Source organism: Podarcis bocagei (assembly GCF_964188305.1).
Source record: "Podarcis bocagei genome assembly, chromosome: 3".
NCBI classification, from domain to species: Eukaryota; Metazoa; Chordata; class Lepidosauria; order Squamata; family Lacertidae; genus Podarcis; species Podarcis bocagei.
In genome coordinates, this window is record NC_138127.1 from 62396330 (window position 1) to 62418967 (window position 22638).

The following is a 22638-nucleotide window of genomic DNA, read 5'->3' on the forward strand; positions in this document are numbered from 1 at the left end:
ATATACTGATAATAAACATGAATACATTCTGCATAATTCAGGAACTACACAACTACTTTACTTCTCAGCATGTGATTATTTGGAGAATCAAAAAGGCAAACAAATGCATGCGTAAACCAAATACAGGAGGAAGGGAATCTCATGCAAACATGCTTTTTGAACTGATGCCTGAAAGTGTCTATCATATTGAATAGAGGCGGCTATGGAAGGATGGTGCCTGAGTTTGAGAGTGTTCTGATGTTTGTTTGTTTAAAATATATATTTATTTGGCTATGCAATATTACAAGTATTTAAGAATCTATTTATTTTTTAAAATATTATGACAAAGCAAAAGACAAATTGCTAATTCGATAGTTTATAGATGCTTTCAATCTTAATAGTTTGTTTTCAGAAACTGAACAAACGTTTGTTCAAAAGGGAGAAACCAAATCCTAACAAATACATTCTAGCTTAAAATAAATCTTCTACTCATAAGTGTTCCTGTCCTGCATTGTGCATTTAATCCTCTAAACTGTATTAAAAGCACAAGCTTTACCATGCATGATAATACAGACCACAGGCTACTCAGCGTGTGAACCTTGGGCATTTCCCCATGATTTAAGTATTTTAAACGTAAACATTAATACGTGCGATACTGTGTCATCTTTGGGGGAAGAGTAATTCATTCCATAAAACAGAAAAGGAGTATCTGCTTATCTCTTCCCGCAATGAAAGGGCACTGCTCCATTCTAATCGGGACACTGGTCTCTCCTTGTTATGGAGGGAAGGGAGCCCATATCTGGCCTGTAGAGGACATGCTCTGTATTCTCTCCAGGCTGCTTGAGTGCACAACTCTTGTTGCAGGCAGCACAGATTCCAGCTCACTGAGATGTGTTACATTAATCCTAACAAACAAGAAGAAGCCAAGTCAAATCTGGTACATTGGCTTGAACTGTTGACAACAGCAATCTTCCTGTCTGCAAACTAAGTGCCATACGTGAATTATTCACTCCAAATAATTCAAACCCCAAGTGTTTAAAAGTCTTGGATGAAGCCCAAAACACAATCAGATTAAGGATAAATCAGTGAGTTTGAAGAGGAAAAATGGTTTTGGAAGAGTTTTAATTTCCATTCTGATTGTTTAATATTTGGAACAGTTCATTAACTTTTTCAAGCATTCTCTATGCAACAATGAGTTCATGTTCTCAGAAAACCAGTCTGTTACAACGACTGAGTTATTTTGCAGGGGAGGGGAAAGTTGAGTTCGACATTTTATGTTCAATGGGCCTACATCTGTGGATGCTCCTTTTTCTTGACAAAACCCACCAAAAAGGATATTCATCTACCTTTTCTGATGCGGATGGCTTAAAATCACAAAAGCTTGGGCTCAGATTTATCATGATTTTGAACACTTCCTGCATACTTTCAATGCTTGTATCAATGAATGCGGAGCTAGCTAAACCGATCACTCAAAACAAAAATTAAAGTCAAACACAAATCCTATAATTTCATGTTGCAGTGGAGATTTCTCCTGTACAGCAAAAAAGAAAGAACATTTTCCAAAGCCTGCAGCTAAAGCAATACATGCATCCATATGCAAACAACGCTCTTCCCCTTTGAAATCCCACTCACCCCCCCCTCTTCCAACACCTGCAACATTTAACATTGAAAAACAGCACAAAAGGGGGAACCATGTGTAGGAAATGCAAAAACAAACCCCTAAGGGGCATTCAAGCAAAATTGCAAAATCATTCCGTTTATTTCCGCTAGATATTGGTCAGCACGTGCTCACACTGAAAACAACGACCCAAAAGCAACTTAAGGTGCTTATTTTTGTCTGGATTATGCCCCTCAAGTCAGAAGACCAAGAAAGGGGAGGGGGGAATACCCCAGGTTTTTCTTCACTGGTATCTCAGAATGCTAAAAACTATTTTTGCTCTAGTCTAAGCGAACGCCTGCTTAAGCAATAACATTAAGATAAATGAGGCGCGCAAGACAATGAAACCCGTTCTGCTGCCGCGGATACTGCGCCGTACAAGCCTCCGCCTGCGGCAACGGCCTGCTGTCTAGCAGCTCCCAGCATTAGCACGTCTCTTGGCGGAGGGGTTGGACTAGATGACCCCTGGGAGTCCCTTCCGACTCCGCGGTCCTGACCCCGATACGGCCCGGAGAGCTTGATCGCAGGAGAGGTTAGCTGGGATTCCCAGAGGGCTTTGCGGCCGCGGCGGACAGACGCAGCGAGGGCCGCCGGTCGCTAGACAACGGCTTCCATAGAGATAATTATACGCGGAGGCTGGCGCGCGCGAGTGGCCGCGCGGTTTTCCCCCTCCGGTCTCGCGAGAGCGAACGTTCGCCGCCGCCTGCCCGCCCGCCCTGCTGTCGACGGCGAGCCGGGATGGAGGAGGGCGACGGCTGCGAGGAGAGCCTGTTCTCGCTGGAGCTGCTGGTGGAGTCGGCGCGCGTGGAGCCGCGGCTGCTGCCGACGCCCATGCCGGCCAGCAGGCCCTTCCGCCCGGCGGTGGCGCTGCGGCTGCTGGACTTCCCCACGCTCCTGGTACGCGCCCCGCACTCGGTGCCGGGCCCGCTGGTGCCCTTCGGCCGGGGCAAGTCGTGCCTCTTCCGGCTGCGGCCGGGCGCCCTCAAGGGTCTCCTGAGGCGCTCGCCGCTCTACGCGCTGCTGCTGGCGCTGCCGCCGGGACAAGGCCCCGCCCGCCTGCTGGGCACCTCCAGCGTCTCCCTGGCGGCCGCCGCCGAGGAGCTGCTGCTGGGGAGCGGCCCCGGGGGGCGAAGGGGGCAGTTTCCGCTGAGGGACCTGATGGGGGAGCCGGTGGGAGAACTGGGCCTGAGCTACCGCCTGAGCAACTTGGGGCCCTGCCTGCTGGGCCACTTGGGGCAGGGGGCGGCCCCCGGGGAGCCCCACATCGAGGAGCGGCACAGATCACCGCCTCGTCCGCCCAGCGTCCACAGCGACAGAGGGGTCAACCTGGAGCTCATCCCAGAGGGAGAAGAAGACCAGCAGGACCCTGCCCCAGAAGGTGGCAGCACGGAGTCCTTAAACAGCACCCTTACCGAAGAACAACCCCCCAGCCTTGCTGTGCAGAAAGCAGCCCAAGAGTTGGAGATTTTGACCAACGTCTTCTGCCCCCCGCCAATGTACTATAGTCGCCCGGCTGAAAATCCTTGCTCCACGCCGAAAGCGTCATCAGGGATGGTGACGGTGGCTGCACCTCGCGAACCTTTTCCAGAAGAAGAAATCGTCTTTCCCTCTGCAGAGCCTCTTAAGGAAGAGCCTTCAAATAGCGTCCCAGAGCCTGCCTTGGCATCTCCAGCGCTTAGCCATGATCAGCTCAGACAAACCTTGAGCCAGCTGCCTCTGCTGAATGCTTTGTTGGTGGAACTGTCCCTGCTGAGCAACCAGTCACTGCAGCCAGGGCCGTCTACTGTGCATCCTCAGTTAGCATGGCTATACCAAAATGTAGCAGATGGTACAAAAGCCCCGCCCTCAAGTGTCAAGAGTCTATGCCCCTTCCGGGAATATAAAAAACCCTCTCCTAATCATAAAGAGAGAGGAAGGTCTGCTAGCCCAAAGTTAAAAAGAAATCGCCCAGATCATTTAAAATGCATGTATCCCTCCATGCACGTTACAAGCACTGGTAAAGGATTCACAAAAATGGAAAGAAGTGGCAATCTTGAGAAAAACAATACTAAGGAAAACTCTTCCCCTAAACGAAGGCTTACATATGGGCTAACAAATACTCTAAAACTTCGTTTGCTGCGCTCCAATCCAGTCATGTTGAAAGTGCATGAAAAAAGGGAACATCGTAGAAAAAAGCAAGGAGACTTCACCATTGAAAGGAAAGGCAAAAGCTCTTCAAATAAAGGGAAACTATTGCGGAGCTCTCCCGAGCGCCATTCAAAGTCTTCTGTACAATTTGATGAAAAAAGCATCTCTGAAGAAAATGCTCAAATAAATGAAAATGTTGAGACTCTAATACAAAGCAGTACTGACCAAGATTACTCTGCCACCATAAAGGGACTAACCTGTGATCTCAAAAAAAAAGTTGCAGCCCGCCGTGTAAAGAGTCATGAAAATGCAAAACACAAGGGCTTTCCTGAAAGTATTAGCTCTTCTTATAAAGAAAAGAGTTTGAAAGTCCATCTGCCGAGAGTCTGTTTGCAGGATACTAATGCCCTTGAAAGTAAAATTGATACAGAAGAAGAAAAATGTGTACTGAAAAATAATTGGGATGCTTCAAGCCTTCGTAATGATAGCCAGAGCAACAATTTTGAAAGAAGCTATGGACTTAAGAATTCATTTGATGTGGTTCTTGGCTCTGAAAATGCAGCCTATTCAGAAGATTTCACCAATGTTGACAGTTCAGGCACAGCCTTAGAAGCTCAAGAGAGCAGCTCTGAACCTTTGCTAATAAACCCAAATCAAAGCCAGTCTGTTATGGACTCGGATTCTAAAATGTCTGAAAGAAGTATGACTGCTGAAAGCATTTCACCCCCTGTTCCAGTTCCCTCAGATACATCTCCTATCCAATCTCTTAAAAAGACCTATTATTCAAAATCTAATGAAAAAGCCACAGGTGTTGATCTTAATCAATTTGATCATGATTCTCCTTCTGCAAGAGTTTCAAAGGAGGAACTTGCAGCTCAGCGGGCCAACAAGGAAGGGAGCAAAGATATGCAGACCTTGGGGGAGGAACAAGTTCCCTCTGAGAGAAATAGCAATGTAGAAAAAGGTGAATCATCTGTGGAAAGGAGCCTGTCAATAAGGACATCTCAAGTTAGCTCTTACTTGCCCTCCAGTGTGTCTGATGTTGATTTTAGTGGGTTAGAAGAAAGCAATCCATCTGAAAAAGAAAAAGATGATAATTTTGAGATGGTGGATATTACTAATCAATATAGACACATCAGTGAATTAGTAGTAAACAAGCTTCCAGGATACACAATGTAATTACCAATAATAATGACCAGATCAAAGTGAAAATGTCTTTATTTTTATATGCTAAGTTTGCAAGTATTATGAGTGTCTTTCACAAATGCAGTTTTTATTTTATAAGTGATGGATATAAAAAATGTACCATGGGTATTTTTAGGTGAGCCACCCAGAGCATGCAGAACTCTGCAACTGTTTGGATTTTAGGTTAGTGCTCTCGCACACACGTACAGAATGGTGAGCTGCTTTTGAAACTCAAACAAGTTTCAGAAACTTTTGGGAGAAGACTGCCATGCAAATATACATTTTTGTGTTTACAATGAGTATTTGGGTGCATGCAGAATTCCTATCGTGACTGATGGCCGGTGTCTCCCATTTTTAGCAGTTTCCTTTCATTGCAAGTAGATACAGGGATCCCTGATTTGTAGCAAGACTGTGGCATGGGGTAAAGAATTGACACTCCCCACCCCACTTCATTTTAGAAAAATGCATGGCTATATAAACTAATGGCGTGTCCAGTTTGGACCTAAGTTTATGAAGTGGTATTGCATTGCTGCCATGTGACACATTTGGCCTCTGCCACGCTAGTGCAAATATTATTTTGAAAGAGAATTTGGGCTTTTGTGCCAAAAGGCAGATCTAACATGTAGCAATGGCTGCACTGAACAATTCATCCTCTGAAATAAATTCAGCAATCTGAATCTTGATCAATGCTGATCAAGTCAGTGATATGAATAAGTAAAAAATGCTTTTTGATATTGTTTTACTGCAGCGCCACTTGAATGCCATAGCATTGTGCAGTGGTTCTACCATCCTAGCTAATGCCCAATAAGTGTTCAGTGATCAAAACAATTTGTATACAAGTTCTCAGACACACTTTCAATTCAAATAGAACAGTCTAATTCTTAAATCAATTTCAGAAGGGGGAAACAGTTAATATGAGATGAACAGGAGCACGCTCACATTTAATTTTAACTGATATATGGTAGACAAAGAACTTCCAAACTGGCTGTTTATTGTGCAGTCACACTGATAGGGTTGCATGAAACTTGTGTGGAGGCTATATGATGCCACCAGCTTACTGAGAATTCATCCTGATATGTTAGCGCAGTGCTTATATGACATTGCCAGCTCGTGATTGTTATCTTGCATTTTCCAGGGCAATTTCTCTCACTTTTATTGAACTTTTTGCAGTGAGAAAAGTAACACAATAATTACACTAGAAAGTGTGGGATAAGAACTAACTTTTGCACAGATAAATAGCCTGTTTGGAAGCACGCTGGGTGTCATGCATCAGCGGTACTGATTTTTGTTAAGGATGGGATATAAATGCCTTAAGTAAATAATATTAGTAAGACCAAGTTCATGTAAGTTTTAGAGTAGATGTGTTTTGCCCCAATTAAGAGCCAAGTCCTGTTTCTGTTATAGTGCAAGTTCATATTGTGGCTGCCCCTAAAATCATGTCAAATCTTAATTCAGAAATGCAGAGGATCTTATTCTACTGCCTGCCAAGTGTACCTGAAAGGCCAGATTTAAGAGTTTCCCACTCTTTTGTGTGAAAGTACCATAAAGAAGCCTTGATAAGCACTGGATTGAGATCAAGAATGAAACAAGCTTATGTGCTGGGTTCCATAGGATTGGGCTCTTAGTGCATCAGTACCAGAAGTGAGTGTCATGTTGTTATAAACAAATGCTACTTTAGTTTAATTAGCATAAACATTGCGTTCAAAATGTCAGAACTAACGGGACAGTATACTGAGACCTTCGGGTATAGGGCAGTATAGAAATAAAATAATACGGTAGTATGTAGTAGAAGGTTCGATTCGATTCAGTGTTCTATTTTAGAGTACTATAGGACAATTTGAAGTGAATCAGGATCAGAAAGGAGAAACAAAAGCAGAATTTACAGGGTGTGTTTAGGACAAAACGGGGTTTGGGACACCATAGAACAAAAATATAGAAAAAGCAAATGAAATTCAACTGCAGGAAGGAAGATGTCATTTAAGTTGGAGAGGGGGCAAATTAAATCGAGGGTGTCATGGGAGACAGCATTCTCAAACTATACATAGTAAGTTTCCATGAATGATGAAAAAAGCTCATGCTCTCAATAATAATATAGACCAACCACAGATATTTTGAATGGCTCTGCTCACTCTTGTCGCTGGAAGAGGAATAATCCAGAAAAGCCAATGTACTAAAAAGTGAGGCAGTTTTTCTGTGAGTGCATGCACAGGAGGGAAGGGAGGAATATTGACTTCATAAGAACACACAAATTGCAGCTTTGACATCTCTGCCTTTTCAGAGTAACCTCTCACTTGTGAAATCTAGCCAGAGGCAAGTTGTGGACTCCCCTTTTTTTGAGAATGTAATTGTTTGAATTTATAATTTAAAGCTTCAGCCCTGTTCATTTATAATTTAAGGATTCTATCCTATTTAGGCAGGCATATGTACTTGTGAACTAAGACTTCACTTTTCTATCTTTGCATTGTTTCAGAATAGTTCTGGAGCTGCCCAGTCACAAAGAGGAGACTAGGTCACACACAAACTTCAACATATTCAACCAGCCCTTTGTGTTGGAGCTTCATATTTATAGAATCCTGCCTTAGGGCAGTGGCTTCATTTGGAAAAGTTCTGCGGTTCCCTTTTGCCCTTCACTTTTTTCAAATGTTCCTGTCCAATTAATTCCTCATTTTCTGCTATTGTGATCTGAAAGTTTATTGGTTACAACGCACTCAGATGCTGAGATGTTTCCACAGGATGTTAATCTCGTTTCACCAAGACAGCAGTTTATATAATAATATTCTGAATATATTTAGTGTTAAGTTGCATTTTATTAATGTGTTATTAAATAAAACATTATTTTTATTCTCAATCTTTTACCCAAGATTGAAAAATTCTAATTTCTTTAATTGCATTTTTCCTAGTTTTAAAATGTAATGATAAAATGAAATGTATTTTCTTTTTTATACAATATTTGTTACTGTCTTGGATTGGGTTCATTCAGAGAAACAATTAAAATAATTTGCAGTTGGTTCTGAAAACATCTTGTTGGTACTTCACTATGCTACAAACTGGCTAGCTCTCAGTTATTTAAAACATACTATTCAACGTTTTTCAAACTCCGTGCTGCAAAACTGTCAGTTTGCTGCAGCCCAGTATAACACTTCCCACACTGTAAAGGATTCTCAAACTCTCAAGAGCAGTTTTTTTGGGGGGAATAAGGGGACACAGGTGGTGCTGTGGTCTAAACCAGCAAGCCTCTTGGGCTTGCCGATCACTAGATCGGCAGTTCAAATCTGCATGATGGGGGTGACCTGTTGCTCTGTCCCTGCTCCTGCCAACCTAGCAGTTAAAAAATGTACCAGCATGAGTAGATAAATAGGTACCACTGTGGTGGTAAGCAGAAAGGTGTTTCCATGTGCTCTGGCTTCCATCACGATGTCACATTGCACCAGAAGCGGTTTGGTCATGCTGGCCCCATGACCCAGAAATCTGTGGACAAACGCTGGCTCCGTTGACCTGAAAGCTTCCTTGACCCCACAGTTGAATTCGACTGGACTTAACTGTCTAGGAGTCCTTTACCTTTTACTTTTACAGACGGAATGCATTTTCTGCAAATATGTAGAAGCATTTTTTACAAGTATGCAAAGGAAACAAGTTTTGTAGTCCACTGAGCACCTAGTTTGCTATACCGTTTCAGTTCTAGCACTCTTTAGAGAAATCACAGTTTTTGCAATTCAGATGACATTAGCGATGTTTGAATCCCACTGAAATCAGAAATGCATGTTGCAATGGGGGCAGAACATAGGAGCACCAATGATATTTTTGAACGGGAGTTTATTTAGAAAATGTTTCTCATTTTGTTCAAATGTAAGACTTCCCCTTTTTTTAAATTCCTCCCCTCCCCTTAATATGACCAAACAGAATTACTTTTCATTCTGTATTTTGCTAATGGTAAGTACATTCTATTAATTCCACAGCTGCCTGTTCTAAAGGCTTGGGTGCCTACTTGTATCTAGGTTCAAATTGTTTGTATTTATTTCTCTTAATTTTCCTGAGCTTACCCAGCCAGCTTACCTATGGCTAAAATGACCAAACAGTGATGTGTGGGATAGATCAGTCAGTAGAGCGTGAGACTCTTAATCTCAGAATCATGAGTTTGCCATGTTGGGCAAAAAGATGCTTGCATTGCACAGGTTGGACTAGGTAACCCTCAGGATGCCTTCCAACTGTACAATTCTATTATTTTGTTCATTTATTGCTACATACCGTTGACGGCTCCGTATTCTAAATAAGTATTTGCTTCCTTGCTTGTTTGAATACTGTGATGGTGAAAATTTGCTTTGCTTTTCCAAATCTTAATTTTGATCCAGCCATTGGACCTGCGACATAGGATTGTGTCCATCACATTGCTGAAATCCATACAGCAGATTAGTCTTAACTAACTTAACTTTGATTCTGATGGGACTTAAGCACAACTAACTTCAGCTGGATTGTTTTTAAGAAGTTCATTTCAAGTTTATTTATTTTACCCTTTGGCCATAACAGAGCAGAACAAAATATCAACCAAAAATAATAAATCCAACCAGGCAGTAGTCAAAGAAATACATACAAAACATCTCTACAGAGTTACAGTAGTCCAATAGCCAAGCATCATGATTACAACCCACAACATGAGTCATTTTTGTTGTTGCTTCCTGGCTGCCAGAGCAAAAACAGTCACTGTATAAAATTGCTTTGCTCCCATTGGCCAGCAGGAATTCTAAGTTCTGCTGGTAGGACCAGAGTTAGTAATCTCTCAGAAGTTGCTTTAGAAACATATTCTGAATATTCATGGAAACACACAGTGCAATATGTAGTAAGGAATGACTTCCACTGTTTTTCACCCCAACAGAACAATGGCACGGATCAAAAATCAGTTTGCAGCCCGTCCATCTACAGAAGCCAGGGGCATTTGCTGGAATTTTAGTAAGGTTAAGGTCTTCCTTAAATCAAACTTGGCTCTAACAAGGATTTCTCAAGCAATATGGAATCTTAACTGCATATCATGACATGTATTTTACATTAGTGATGATAAGCTGTTTAAAAACCCCTGTTTTCAAAAATCTAACTTAAACATATAGCTGGTGGTATTGTAGCCAGTCCGTAACTTGGCTCCTTAATTTTTCCATAGGTTTCAGTCTGGGTCCGGCCCCTCCGCCCCCGTAAAATCCAGCAGTTCCCTGTAAATCACCCATTGTCTATATTAACTCTCTTAATTGTAATTGCTTCAATGGGGGATAACCGTAAAGGTGTTTTCCTTTCCAGCAAATTTTTATATTTCTCCCAAACACTACAAATCCTTCCTGAGAATGCGGTTCATAAAACTCTTTCCCATACCAAAGACATGCATGCCAGCCAAATTGTAAATCGTGGCCTTCCCAGTATAAAATGTCTGCATTATCCAATACAAGAGATTATTCATCCAGGTGTAAAAGCAATAGTCTGCCCTTTTGAGACAGAAACCGAGAAAGAGTTTCGGCTGTGTGAACAACCTAAGGTTGCAGGTTCATCTCCATGGAGGTCTGATGTGGGAGCCGTGGACTTTTATCTGTTCAATTGTTTAAGATGGGTTGTCAACTTGCAGATCTCCAGATAATTGCAGTCTCCAACTCCCATCAGACTCAACCAGCTTGGTTAATGGTCAAGGATGTTGGTGGAAGCTGCGACAGTTGTATTATAACAATATCTAGAGGTCCATGGTTTACTGACCCCTAATTTAAGATGTATCTCTAACTATGCTCAACCTGCATATAAAGAAATGAACATCACAAAATGCCAATTAGCCTCCAATGACCTTCAAACGGAAACCAAATCTGGATAAATGCTGAGTTCCTGGAACTTCTTGCTGCTCAAAGAAGTGGAGTGGAAGTAAGATTATTTTACAAGGATGAGTTTCTGTGGACCTTTTATAGCCATTTTGTTTTCATGAAGCAGAAAAAAGGTGGTTATTCGAATTTTAAGAGGAAATGGGGGCTTATTCAAAAAGTCATACTTTAAAAATAAAACGACTCAGTGTGGTGCTAAAGGACCAGAGCTTGGATCTCGGGTTGCTCCTTCACGTAAGAGGGGAGAGTAATTTGCACTAACTCCCTGCTCTGCTTCAGCTTCCTATACCATTCCCAGTGGTCCCCCAGCTCCTAGCAGCAGAATTGAGGGAGGAGGGGACTGTGGAGAGGTGAATTGCTACCTTATTTTAGTTGGATGGTTGTCATATTTCCACCTATACATCTTATTTAGTTCAATGGACTTTACTTCCTCATACATATGCTTAGGACCACAGTAGTAATGAACATATTTTCTGTCACTTAACATCAAATTTAGGATCATGCCTTATATTCTCCCATTTTTGATGGCCACTCAGTTGTTTTGTGCCGCAGATACTTCAACAGTTGCAAAATGAATTCCTTTTCTGCTATTTCAAAGAACCTTTCATACCAACTCAAATGTATTCCTCATATTGTATTGAACTTTGACCTGTCCTAGTTAGTTCTCAAAAACCATTGCAGCTTGCTAGAAAATGTGTTATTCTTCAGTATGTTGTGAAAGGATGTGTCATATCACTTAAAATCATCTATTAGATCTTCCTCATCCCATTTTTCAATTTATAAGAAATGCACTTGCGACTTATGGTTCTTCTCATTTTAATAAAGTATACAGCCTCCTGGAGAAGCTTTCTTGCTATCATCTGAGTTTTCAATTGCTGCTGGCAAAATTTCAGTTTAAAAATGCATTCAATTATAGAAATTACATTTTAAAATGCATTTACCTGCGGTTATTATGAGAAGCACAGACAAGATGAAAACAAATTTTTACAAGGAACGAAATATCTTCAACTGTACTGCAAGCCTTAAGCAATGTAGCATAATTATCTTAACTCGCATACGGTAAAAGTAATTTCTGAATTTGTTGTTGTTTTTGAAGCTCATATTATAATTGGCTCACAAAGTGGCAGCATCATAGCATTTCTACATTTGTAAAATTGGATTTTTTTCCTGGACATGATTTGGGTTTTAATGGTTACAGCAAGATTCTCAAGGCCTTCCCTGGGTCCACACAAACCACCATTAACATTTTGTATACAGTACTACTTTGTTTCACAAATACGATTATTGCCCATGATAACCAATATTATTTATCATTTCCATAACACCATATTCATGGTGCTCAGAGTGGGTTAAGAAAACCACCACCACCACCACGTTCAGCTCTGAGGACTTTCTTGCATCATGTGTGGATACTTTCTGCATTGAAAAGGGTGGGGGGAACTTTTCACTTTGAGTGCTCTTCACTGGCCATTTATTAAAACCTAAAGTATGTTTCATGCACTCAACAGCTCCCACGCAATCACTTCTGGGAGTGCACAGGGCAATTGGCTCGTGGATGATGCTATCAGCATTCCTTGGGCTTTCAGCTATTGGTAAAAGTATTACAGGGTAAATTACTGTTTAGTTTGTGTGTGTTTTTAAGTGGAGCATTAATGGGTAATGAGTAGAGAATGGTTATAGGGAAGCTTGCACATTCTGAGAGATGCAATCAGGATAATTCCCCAAGAATATCTTGTTGGCCATTTTATTCCATATATTTTGAGTGGCTTTGTGTTAGAAAAAATAGGAAGATATTCAGCACGTTCCTTTTCACACATGACAATGGGGGATGGTACAAGTAATGCACTTGCGTAGTTTAGCATTTGCCTTTTTTTGCCACATCTTAGGATGTGCAAAACTACCTATAACTTGGGTTCTCGTTATCTATGTCACAAAGAAATCAAAAAAGTATAGCTAGATGGATTTGGGTACCTTTGATTTACCTCCCTGCTTTAATTAACCAACTGGTTTTGCAAATTGCATGCATGAGTGTTTGGATGCATAAACTCAGTGCTTTTTTTCTGAGGGAATGCAGGGGTGCGCATACCCCTAAACATTTTGTGAATCTTAGTTTGGCCATATTGAGGGGCAGTATTTCAATATGAGTAGGAAAATGAGAGGACCCTTAAACATTTTTTTTAAAGAAAAAAGCACTGCATAGACTGAAGTAACCTTTGCAGTAACTCTGTCTTCTTGTCCTTTGACAATGTTTGTACAGTGCCTGTGTATACGTTGTAGTGTTACTTACTAATAATGCAGTTTGAATGGGAAATGTTAACCTTTCCAGAATGCCTTGCAGCCCAGTGTTCCAATGAAACAAACGACATCTCTAGACCCAGGGAAGCATTTCACTTTTTTTTATTGTGAAGGAGGAGAATCAGCAGGTGGGCGCTCTGGGCCTTACTTACTGAATGTTAAAGTCAATTGATCAGCAATGGTGGTTAAATTGATAAGTGTATTATCAAGGAATGAGAAGACGTTGTAGTGACACATGCAAGAATTCTCAGTTCAGCTAATAGTCACCCTGACTAAGTAGGAACAAGTGAGCATGCAGGTGTTGTAAATAAAAATATGCCCTTTTCCCTTATGGGGTATCCAAGAGCCCATATAGAGTCCTTACATAGGTTCCCTATTGGTAGGAGAAAATAACAGAGGCCAACCAGAGAATATTGAGAAGCAAAGCAGCTAGTAAGCTTGATCTTTATTGATCTGTTGCAACAGGGTACCCCCCTCACACGCAGGAGAGGAAGAGGACCCAGAACAATGGCCGGCAAGGCCTTATAAAGACTTTTGAAATTCCCCTTCTCTAGATCAGGACCACCCCCAGAAACATTATGCATACATCACAGAAGGGGTGTGACCTAAGACCACCCCTCAGATACATCCCACCTACATCACAGAAATTTAAATGTTGTTTTTCTCTTCTCCTTGTTTATCTCCTGTCTAGCAGGTTCCTTGATTGGATTTTCTGGGGAGCCTGGCCATTCTTTTGTAATGCTAAAATACTTATTTCCTGGGCCAGGTCACAGGCTCACACCTTATTCAAACACAGATTAAAGGAAGAGACAATGGGGAGGCTTTTCCATTTTTAACCTTGCAGAGAAAGGATTTGGTCAGTTTAGGAATCAAAATGGTTCCACGTTGGCCTTCCTGTCCTGATCTATGTATGTGCAGTTATGAACATTACTATATATCTAAAACCATAAAATTCCTATCACAATTTCCCCCCTTTGGGGCTAGAATTTTTCTTAAAAATTTTTGCCCCACAAATAATAACATCGTATGTTGTAGATGGATGTCTTTGTATGAATATATCATATAAAAATAACACATGTTGCGTTTTGCTACTAAATTACTTGTGGCATTCTAACACTTTGGGAGAGACCATTTACTCAATAGTGTTCTATGCTTTACACCTAGCAGGAAGGTAAGGTCCACTAATGACTGAAAAGTGCAGTTTGCTTCCCCCCCCCCATTTTTGTGTTCTCAGGTGTTCTTTTCATATTATAAAATAAAAAATTACTCCACATGTATAGAAAGAGAACTGTAAAAAATACAAAGGTTAAAAAATAAAAAGAAAGCAAAAAATTAGATTACCAGTCAGATGAAAACAGACTTGACACAAAGACATCAGATTTAGAAAAGAATTATTATTAAATAATACAAAGATATTATCAAAAACCGCACAGATTACTCCTGGACTGAAAAAATGGGAAAACAATGGGGGGAAACTTAAAATTCACCATGTGCTATCTGATAAAAGAACTTCATGAAACTGACTTTCAACATGTGATGAACATGTCCCCAAAGTAAAACACACACACACAAATGACCTATGAGGAACCAAAAATAAATAAATGCTAAGACACACAATTAATAAGTAACCTGAAGTAATCTGCTTTGGCATTCTAACATCCCAAATGAAAATAAAAGAGTGTTTCTTGATGTGACAACATCAGCTGTAATGTTAATACTGGGAAATGAGTTAATACCAATAAAAAATGAATGGCAATTTTAAAGTTGTGCAAGTAACTTGCACTAGCCAAAATGACAGAATTAATAAGAAATGCTCAGGCCAAAGGTAAACAAGTACCATGCCACAAACAATGTTTGGTTGTGCTTCGATTAACTTCATAGACATCATGGAGAAACTGATTAAATAAATGAAAACAGATTATTTGTAACTTAAAAAAAAAAATGTCAAAGGCACAAAGAGATAGAGGTCACTAATACAGCAGGGATTCAGACTTGTTTCACAGAACAGAAAGAAAGTTGCTGTTTGGCTTTTAGGGAAGAAAGACAAAAGAGAAACAAATGCAATTACTTTTTATAGAGTATTTAAATCACTGTTTGCATCCCCTCATTATCATTTGTGCTGTGGGAGAAAAGAAAGGACACTCTGTTAAAAAGGGAAAATTATTTCATGTGAGAGGTCTGTCAGGAAGTGCTGTTCCTAAAATGCATAGGCATATACACACACACACACACCAAAAAAAAACAAAAACAAAAACAAAAACTTATAAAATTTAAATTCCATTGGGAGGCGAACCTTTTGTTAGCCCCTGGGGCAAGACATTAAGGGTGATTTCCCTCAATGGTTCAAAGTTTTACATAAAGAAATTTGTATAGGTTTCAGGCTCTCCAAACCTTCTCTCTCCCCCCCTCCTTTCTCTCTCTCTCTCTTTTGTAAGCTGATCTAGCCTCTGTGCATGTGCAGAGTTCATGTCTCAGCAAACCTTTTATACCATTGAAAATGTTGCATCTTTTGGCTCAATTAGAATAAGGAAGGGAAAGGTAAGGAGTAGATTTTAAAAATAGGGTTAGATTTTAAAACAACAAAAAAGAGAAACTCAGCAATTTAAGTATTCACCAAAGCTAGCAATTTCAGCCCAAGCTTCCTTTATGTACAGGAAAGGGCTATCATTATTGGTCATTTTATCTGGTCATTCGCGGAACAATCAACCGCTCTCTTATTTATGAGTAAAAATGGCCAGGTAAGGAGTGGCTTTTTAAAATAGGGTTAGATTTTAAAACAAAAAAGAGAAACTCAGCAATTCAAGTATTCACCATTCAGCCCAAGCTTCCTTTATGTACAGGAAAGGGCTAATATCCCTCTGGCCATTCGCGGAACAATCAACCGCTCTCTTATTTATGAGTAAAAATGGCCAGAGCGTTAGAATTCATAGGATTTTTTAACATTCTCAGTCATTTCAGCCTTACCATTTGCAGACAAAAAATTATTATTATTATTATTAATATTATTATTTTCTGCACCTTAATTTACAGGAATGGCCAAGGCTAATTGTACTTGATTATTCATTTGTATGTGCTTAAACTTTGAATTGACTTTTAAGTTTGATTAAAAAAAAATAGTAGACAAAATGATAAATACTGTAATCACTCAAATGCTTGATATTACCAGTTGTGCTTCAAAACATCATGGCTTTTACCTCTCACCTTTTAAAACTAAAAAGCAAAGCTAGGCTGAATTTCAACTCCATTACCACACCAGAATTTAAGAATTACCCTCCAATGCTTGCAGACACATGGTCTTCCACACAGCCACAAATTGGGAGAGTTGAAAGGGACCCTGGGGTCATCTAGTCCAACCCTCCAAAATATAGGGTTCACAGCAAGATTTCGCAGCAAGATTTGTACTACCAGAAACACACACATTCACCTCTCACCTTTAAAAACAAAGAGCAATCTGGGCTGGATTTCAACTCATCAGCCACAAATTGGGAAAGTTGAAAGGGACCTGGGGTCATCTAGTCCAACCCTAAAATACAGGGTTCATAGCAAGATTTGTACTACCAGAGACACACACATACTTATGTACACAGACACAACTGGGGAAGAGATCACAAGCCATGCGCCTATCACAAACCATGCGCCTATCATGTACTAAGGAAAAGGAAAATAAAAGTACCCAACCCTTTTAGCAGATCTTGAAGCTAGTTTGAGTGAGAGTTTACTTCCTTAGACTAAAGAGTGCAAATTCCTATAGAAATTATCTTTAAAAGAAGATTGAAGTTAACATTTTTCCTAAGATAGGGAGAGGATCTTTTATAAAGCAAAGTTTAAACAGCCATAGATTTGATTTAAAAGGAATACAAGAGTGAACAATTTTTCCTGAACTTGCAGAGGAATAGTAAGCCTAATTTATGCCCCCCCCCTTTGCAGTTTCCTTTAAAGGAAGCTTACTCGGGAGTAAATTTACCTGGCACAGAATAAGAAGGAGAAGGGGAAAAAACCCTGAAAGAGACAGAATGAAACAAGGGGGGGCATTTTCTAAGAAAAGAGGCCAGGACGTCTTATAGAGACTGATACCAGGAGCCTTACAATAACTCTTCTGTCCAACCAGATCAAAGTTAAAACTGGACTCAGATATTTTTCTTAGAAGGAACACCATACTTTCATAGGCATATGCTTAATGAAATACATACACTGCATTTTAGCTTGAGAGAGCAGTTGGCTCAACTAGGCTTTTGCAGCAGAAACATTAGGTTACCCTCCCCACTGAAACTAGAGGAAGGAGGTGGGGTAATCCTCCTTTCAGAACACAAGTAGCACGTATACAGGATTTTACCACTTGGGAGAAAAACTCTCTTTTAGAGCCTCTCTCAAATAACAAACATTTGCACACTTCATTCTCCATTTTGTCTTGTTTTTAAGACTGATAAGGTTCAACATGGCTTCCTTAGATTTAGAATTTGGAGCAAGCTTGCATTTTTATTTTAGATGGCACATTTAAGATAAGCAGCTGCTGGATGTTACCTAAGTACAATTTAAACACAGGAAAAACGTTTCTTAAACACAAATTGAAGGGGACTGTCAGAGTCCAGGCAGGAAGTAAGCACCAACTGGGCTTCTTTCCCATCAGGAGTCTGTGGGTTCATTTCTTTTGATTGAGGTGCACCCATTTTCAATTAAAAGGGTTTTGGACCTGGGCAAAACTCCGAAGGGTCCGGAAAAGGGGAAACCTGGACAAAAAAACTTGGGGAAACCTGGACAAATCTCCGAGGGGAAAACTTGGGGATCCAAGGGAAAAAAACCTGGGGATACCTGGACAAATCTCCGAGGGGAAAAACCTGGGGATCCAAGGGGAAAACTTGGGGATACCTGGACAAATCTCCGAGGGGAAAACTTGGGGATCCAAGGGAAAAAACTTGGGGATACCTGGACAAATCTCCGAGGGGAAAAACCTGGGGATACCTCACTTAATCTCTATTCTACAACTCACAGCAACCTCCCTGCCTTTTACAATCTAACTCACGAGTCCCTACTGAACGCTTGCACACTTGCAATGCCAGATTGAGACTCAGAAATGACAAAGAAGGAAAGGAATCAGGTGCCCTTGCTTTCTCCGCTCACAGGTCATCTCTAACAAAGATCGCCATGGCAGAGGTGCGGCTACACCTGGGAGTTATAGTTTTGGGAATTATAGTTTTCAGTGCAGAAGAAATTGCACAACCTTTCTGGGCAAAACTCCGAAGGAATAGGTTGGCATACAGAGTTAAGTGGAAGAAATCACACACAACCTTTGCCTGGGCATACTCCGAAGGGCTAAGGCTGGTGTTGAGATCGAGGGGACAGAAAGGAGTAGAAGGCAATTTTTTCAAGAGTTAAAGTGAGGAAAGAAGTAAGGATTTGAGAAGTATAGGTTTGCTGTGGTTTGCAGAATCCCACCCCACTACCCATTTTTCCTACTCATACTCACTTCGCAAGCGCTGTCCTGGTGATTCTGGGATCTCTTGACTGGTTGTTTAAGGCCGGCCTGATCAAGCTTTGCTTCCCCTGGTTAGCCTCGCTGAACTCCAAGTTATTGCCAGACCCTGGGACCGATGGAAGACTGGCCATTCCTCCTGGCAAACTGCCTGGTGCGCGCTGGATAACCAGTCCTTCCTCGCTTCCAGAATCCGGGTAACCAAAAGTCCCTTCGTGCGTGGTCGCCATCTGTTGTAAATAAAAATATGCCCTTTTCCCTTATGGGGTATCCAAGAGCCCATATAGAGTCCTTACATAGGTTCCCTATTGGTAGGAGAAAATAACAGAGGCCAACCAGAGAATATTGAGAAGCAAAGCAGCTAGTAAGCTTGATCTTTATTGATCTGTTGCAACAGGGTACCCCCCTCACACGCAGGAGAGGAAGAGGACCCAGAACAATAGCCTGCAAGGCCTTATAAAGACTTTTGAAATTCCCCTTCTCTAGATCAGGACCACCCCCAGAAACATTATGCATACATCACAGAAGGGGTGTAACCTAAGACCACCCCTCAGATACATCCCACCTACATCACAGAAATTTAAATGTTGTTTTTCTCTTCTCCTTGTTTATCTCCTGTCTAGCAGGTTACTTGATTGGATTTTCTGGGGAGCCTGGCCATTCTTTTGTAATGCTAAAATACTTATTTCCTGGGCCATCTGTTGTAAATAAAAATATGCCCTTTTCCCTTATGGGGTATCCAAGAGCCCATATAGAGTCCTTACATAGGTTCCCTATTGGTAGGAGAAAATAACAGAGGCCAACCAGAGAATATTGAGAAGCAAAGCAGCTAGTAAGCTTGATCTTTATTGATCTGTTGCAACAGGGTACCCCCCTCACACGCAGGAGAGGAAGAGGACCCAGAACAATGGCCGGCAAGGCCTTATAAAGACTTTTGAAATTCCCCTTCTCTAGATCAGGACCACCCCCAGAAACATTATGCATACATCACAGAAGGGGTGTGACCTAAGACCACCCCTCAGATACATCCCACCTACATCACAGAAATTTAAATGTTGTTTTTCTCTTCTCCTTGTTTATCTCCTGTCTAGCAGGTTCCTTGATTGGATTTTCTGGGGAGCCTGGCCATTCTTTTGTAATGCTAAAATACTTATTTCCTGGGCCAGGTCACAGGCTCACACCTTATTCAAACACAGATTAAAGGAAGAGACAATGGGGAGGCTTTTCCATTTTTAACCTTGCAGAGAAAGGATTTGGTCAGTTTAGGAATCAAAATGGTTCCACGTTGGCCTTCCTGTCCTGATCTATGTATGTGCAGTTATGAACATTACTATATATCTAAAACCATAAAATTCCTATCACAATTTCCCCCCTTTGGGGCTAGAATTTTTCTTAAAAATTTTTGCCCCACAAATAATAACATCGTATGTTGTAGATGGATGTCTTTGTATGAATATATCATATAAAAATAACACATGTTGCGTTTTGCTACTAAATTACTTGTGGCATTCTAACACTTTGGGAGAGACCATTTACTCAATAGTGTTCTATGCTTTACACCTAGCAGGAAGGTAAGGTCCACTAATGACTGAAAAGTGCAGTTTGCTTTCCCCCCGCCATTTTTGTGTTCTCAGGTGTCAAGGTAGCTCTTCTGTGGTCTCACACTGACATAGTGCTACAGCAACACATCTTGTCTGTTGAATCCCCTCAGGGCTTTCATTTAACCATGTCGCCTGGCATTCACCATAGCTGGCACAGGTTTTGGGCATCTCATGAGGGAGAGGTCTTCGCCTTGGCCTTTAGCTATGGGATTTTATTATAGGCTGTGGTCTTGGGCTCATGAGAAGTTGCTCACTTGCACTTAAAGGACCAAAAAGCTAATTGCAGCCTGGATACACTTGCCCAATTCAAACTGAGTCCAATTTGAATTTATCTTGCCCCATGGTTCTCAACTCTTCAAACCAATCTGTTAAAAGAAAACCATTCTTAACAAGGGCAGTTGTCCAAATAAGTCAATTTAACTCTATAAGGGATCATTCCTGCTAAACTAAAGCATATCCACCTTCATGTACCTGGTGTTTTATGGATCCAGAAGTTTGTCATTGGCAAAAAGAGGTTTAACACATATTAAAATGGATAGGGAAAGTTGGCAGAGTGCCAGGTGGAACAATGTGGTTATAAATTGATCTAAACATTGGACTACACAATAGTGTGAGCTATTAGAAAGTATAAAATGCATGAGAATTCTCCATTGGTGTGTAAGCAATAAGACATTAAATATAAAAACAGTTACGCACAATAAATTGCCCCCCTTTGTGGAATTCACACTGTCAGACACATTTCAACATTCTTACATAATAACACATAATACAAAACAAAATAATTAAATATCTGTTGCATATCTTGACACAATTGTGATCTTTTACGTATGTATCTTTTGAATCCTGGAGCAGAGGCTTGAGGTTCAAGTGAAAAAATGTCCTTGCAATTCAACTCCTCCCCCCTTTGTCAGCCCCCCCCCGTCAGTCTATAGCATTTGAAAGAGATAACTGTGGGCACTTTGAAAACTCTGGTGTTGCAGGTCTTGTGAGTTGAGGGGTTGTTGCTGCTTTTCATCATTGCACATCTGTAGAAGTGATATCCTGTGAGGGGGCAGGGTTTTGGGGCGACTTAAAAACACAGTTAGACAAGAAAGGGGCGAAAGGCCAAAAGGATGTCCTCCAGTTTCCATGGGAAGCTGCAAATAATAAAAAATCTTAGCACATTAAGCATTTTATTTATTTCAATATTATTATCACATTTCCACATAATTACTGTTATTATCTGGTAAGTTTGTTTGCTTTCCTTCACTTAATTTTTGTTGTTGTTGTTCTTTTCATATTATAAAATAAAAAATTACTCCACATGTATAGAAAGAGAACTGTAAAAAATACAAAGGTTAAAAAATAAAAAGAAAGCAAAAAATTAGATTACCAGTTAGATGAAAATGGACTTGACACAAAGACATCAGATTCAGAAAATAACTATTATTAAATAGTACAAAGATATTATCAAAACCACACAGATTACTACTGGACTAAAAAAAAAAGGGAAAACAATGGGAAAACTTAAAATTCACCATGTGCTATCCAATAAAAGAACTTCATGAGACTGACTTTCAACATGTGATGAACATGTCCCCAAAGTAAAACACACACACACACACACACAAATGACCTATGAGGAACCAAAAATAAATAAATGCTAAGACACACAATTAATAAGCAACCTGAAGTAACCTGAAGTAATCTGTTTTGGCATTCTAACATCACAAATGAAAATAAAAGTGTTTCTTGATGTGACATCAGCTGTAATGTTAATAGCGGAATACTGGGAAATGAGTTAATACCAATAAAAATGAATGGCAATTTAAAGTTGTGCAGGTACCTTGCACTAGCCAAAATGACAGAATTAGTAAGAAATGCTCAAACAATGTTTGGTTGTGCTTCGATTAACTTCATAGACATCATGGAGAAACTGATTAAATAAATGAAAACAGATTATTTGTAACTTAAAGTGTCAAAGCCACAAAGAGATGGATGGAAATCAACTAATATAGCAGGGATTCAGACTTGTTTTGCTGAACAGAAAGAAAGTGACTGTTTGGCTTTAAGGGAAGAAAGACAAAAGAAAAACAAATGCAATTACTTTTTATAGAGTATTTAAATCACTGTTTGCATCCCCTCATTATCATTTGTGCTGTGGGAGAAAAGAAAGGACACTCTGTTGAAAGGGAAAATTATTTCATGTGAGAGGTCTGTCAGGAAATGCTGTTCCTAAAATGCATAGGCATATACACACCTGTTGAAAGGGAAAATTATTTCATGTGAGAGGTCTGTCAGGAAATGCTGTTCCTAAAATGCATAGGCATACACACACACACACACACACACACACACACACACAAACTGTTATAAAATCTACTCAAGAGAGGAACTCACAGTGGGAGTGCTTTGATATTTACCTGTGAAAAGAATTTGGCATGTCCAGTACTTAACTCTTTTGTATTAAGTACCCTGGAGCAAAACACATTAAGGGTGATT

General features: G+C 40.4%; 1 protein-coding gene across 1 annotated transcript; it reads left to right on the plus strand.

Moving 5' to 3' along the window:
- Nucleotides 1–421: 421 nt before the first annotated feature.
- MAP10 (microtubule associated protein 10) lies at nt 422–4975 on the plus strand. Its single transcript, XM_081188932.1, has one exon. The coding sequence runs from the start codon at nt 2375–2377 to the stop codon at nt 4940–4942; it is 2568 nt and encodes an 855-aa protein (XP_081045058.1). The 5' UTR covers nt 422–2374; the 3' UTR covers nt 4943–4975.
- The last annotated feature ends 17663 nt before the right edge of the window (nt 4976–22638 follow it).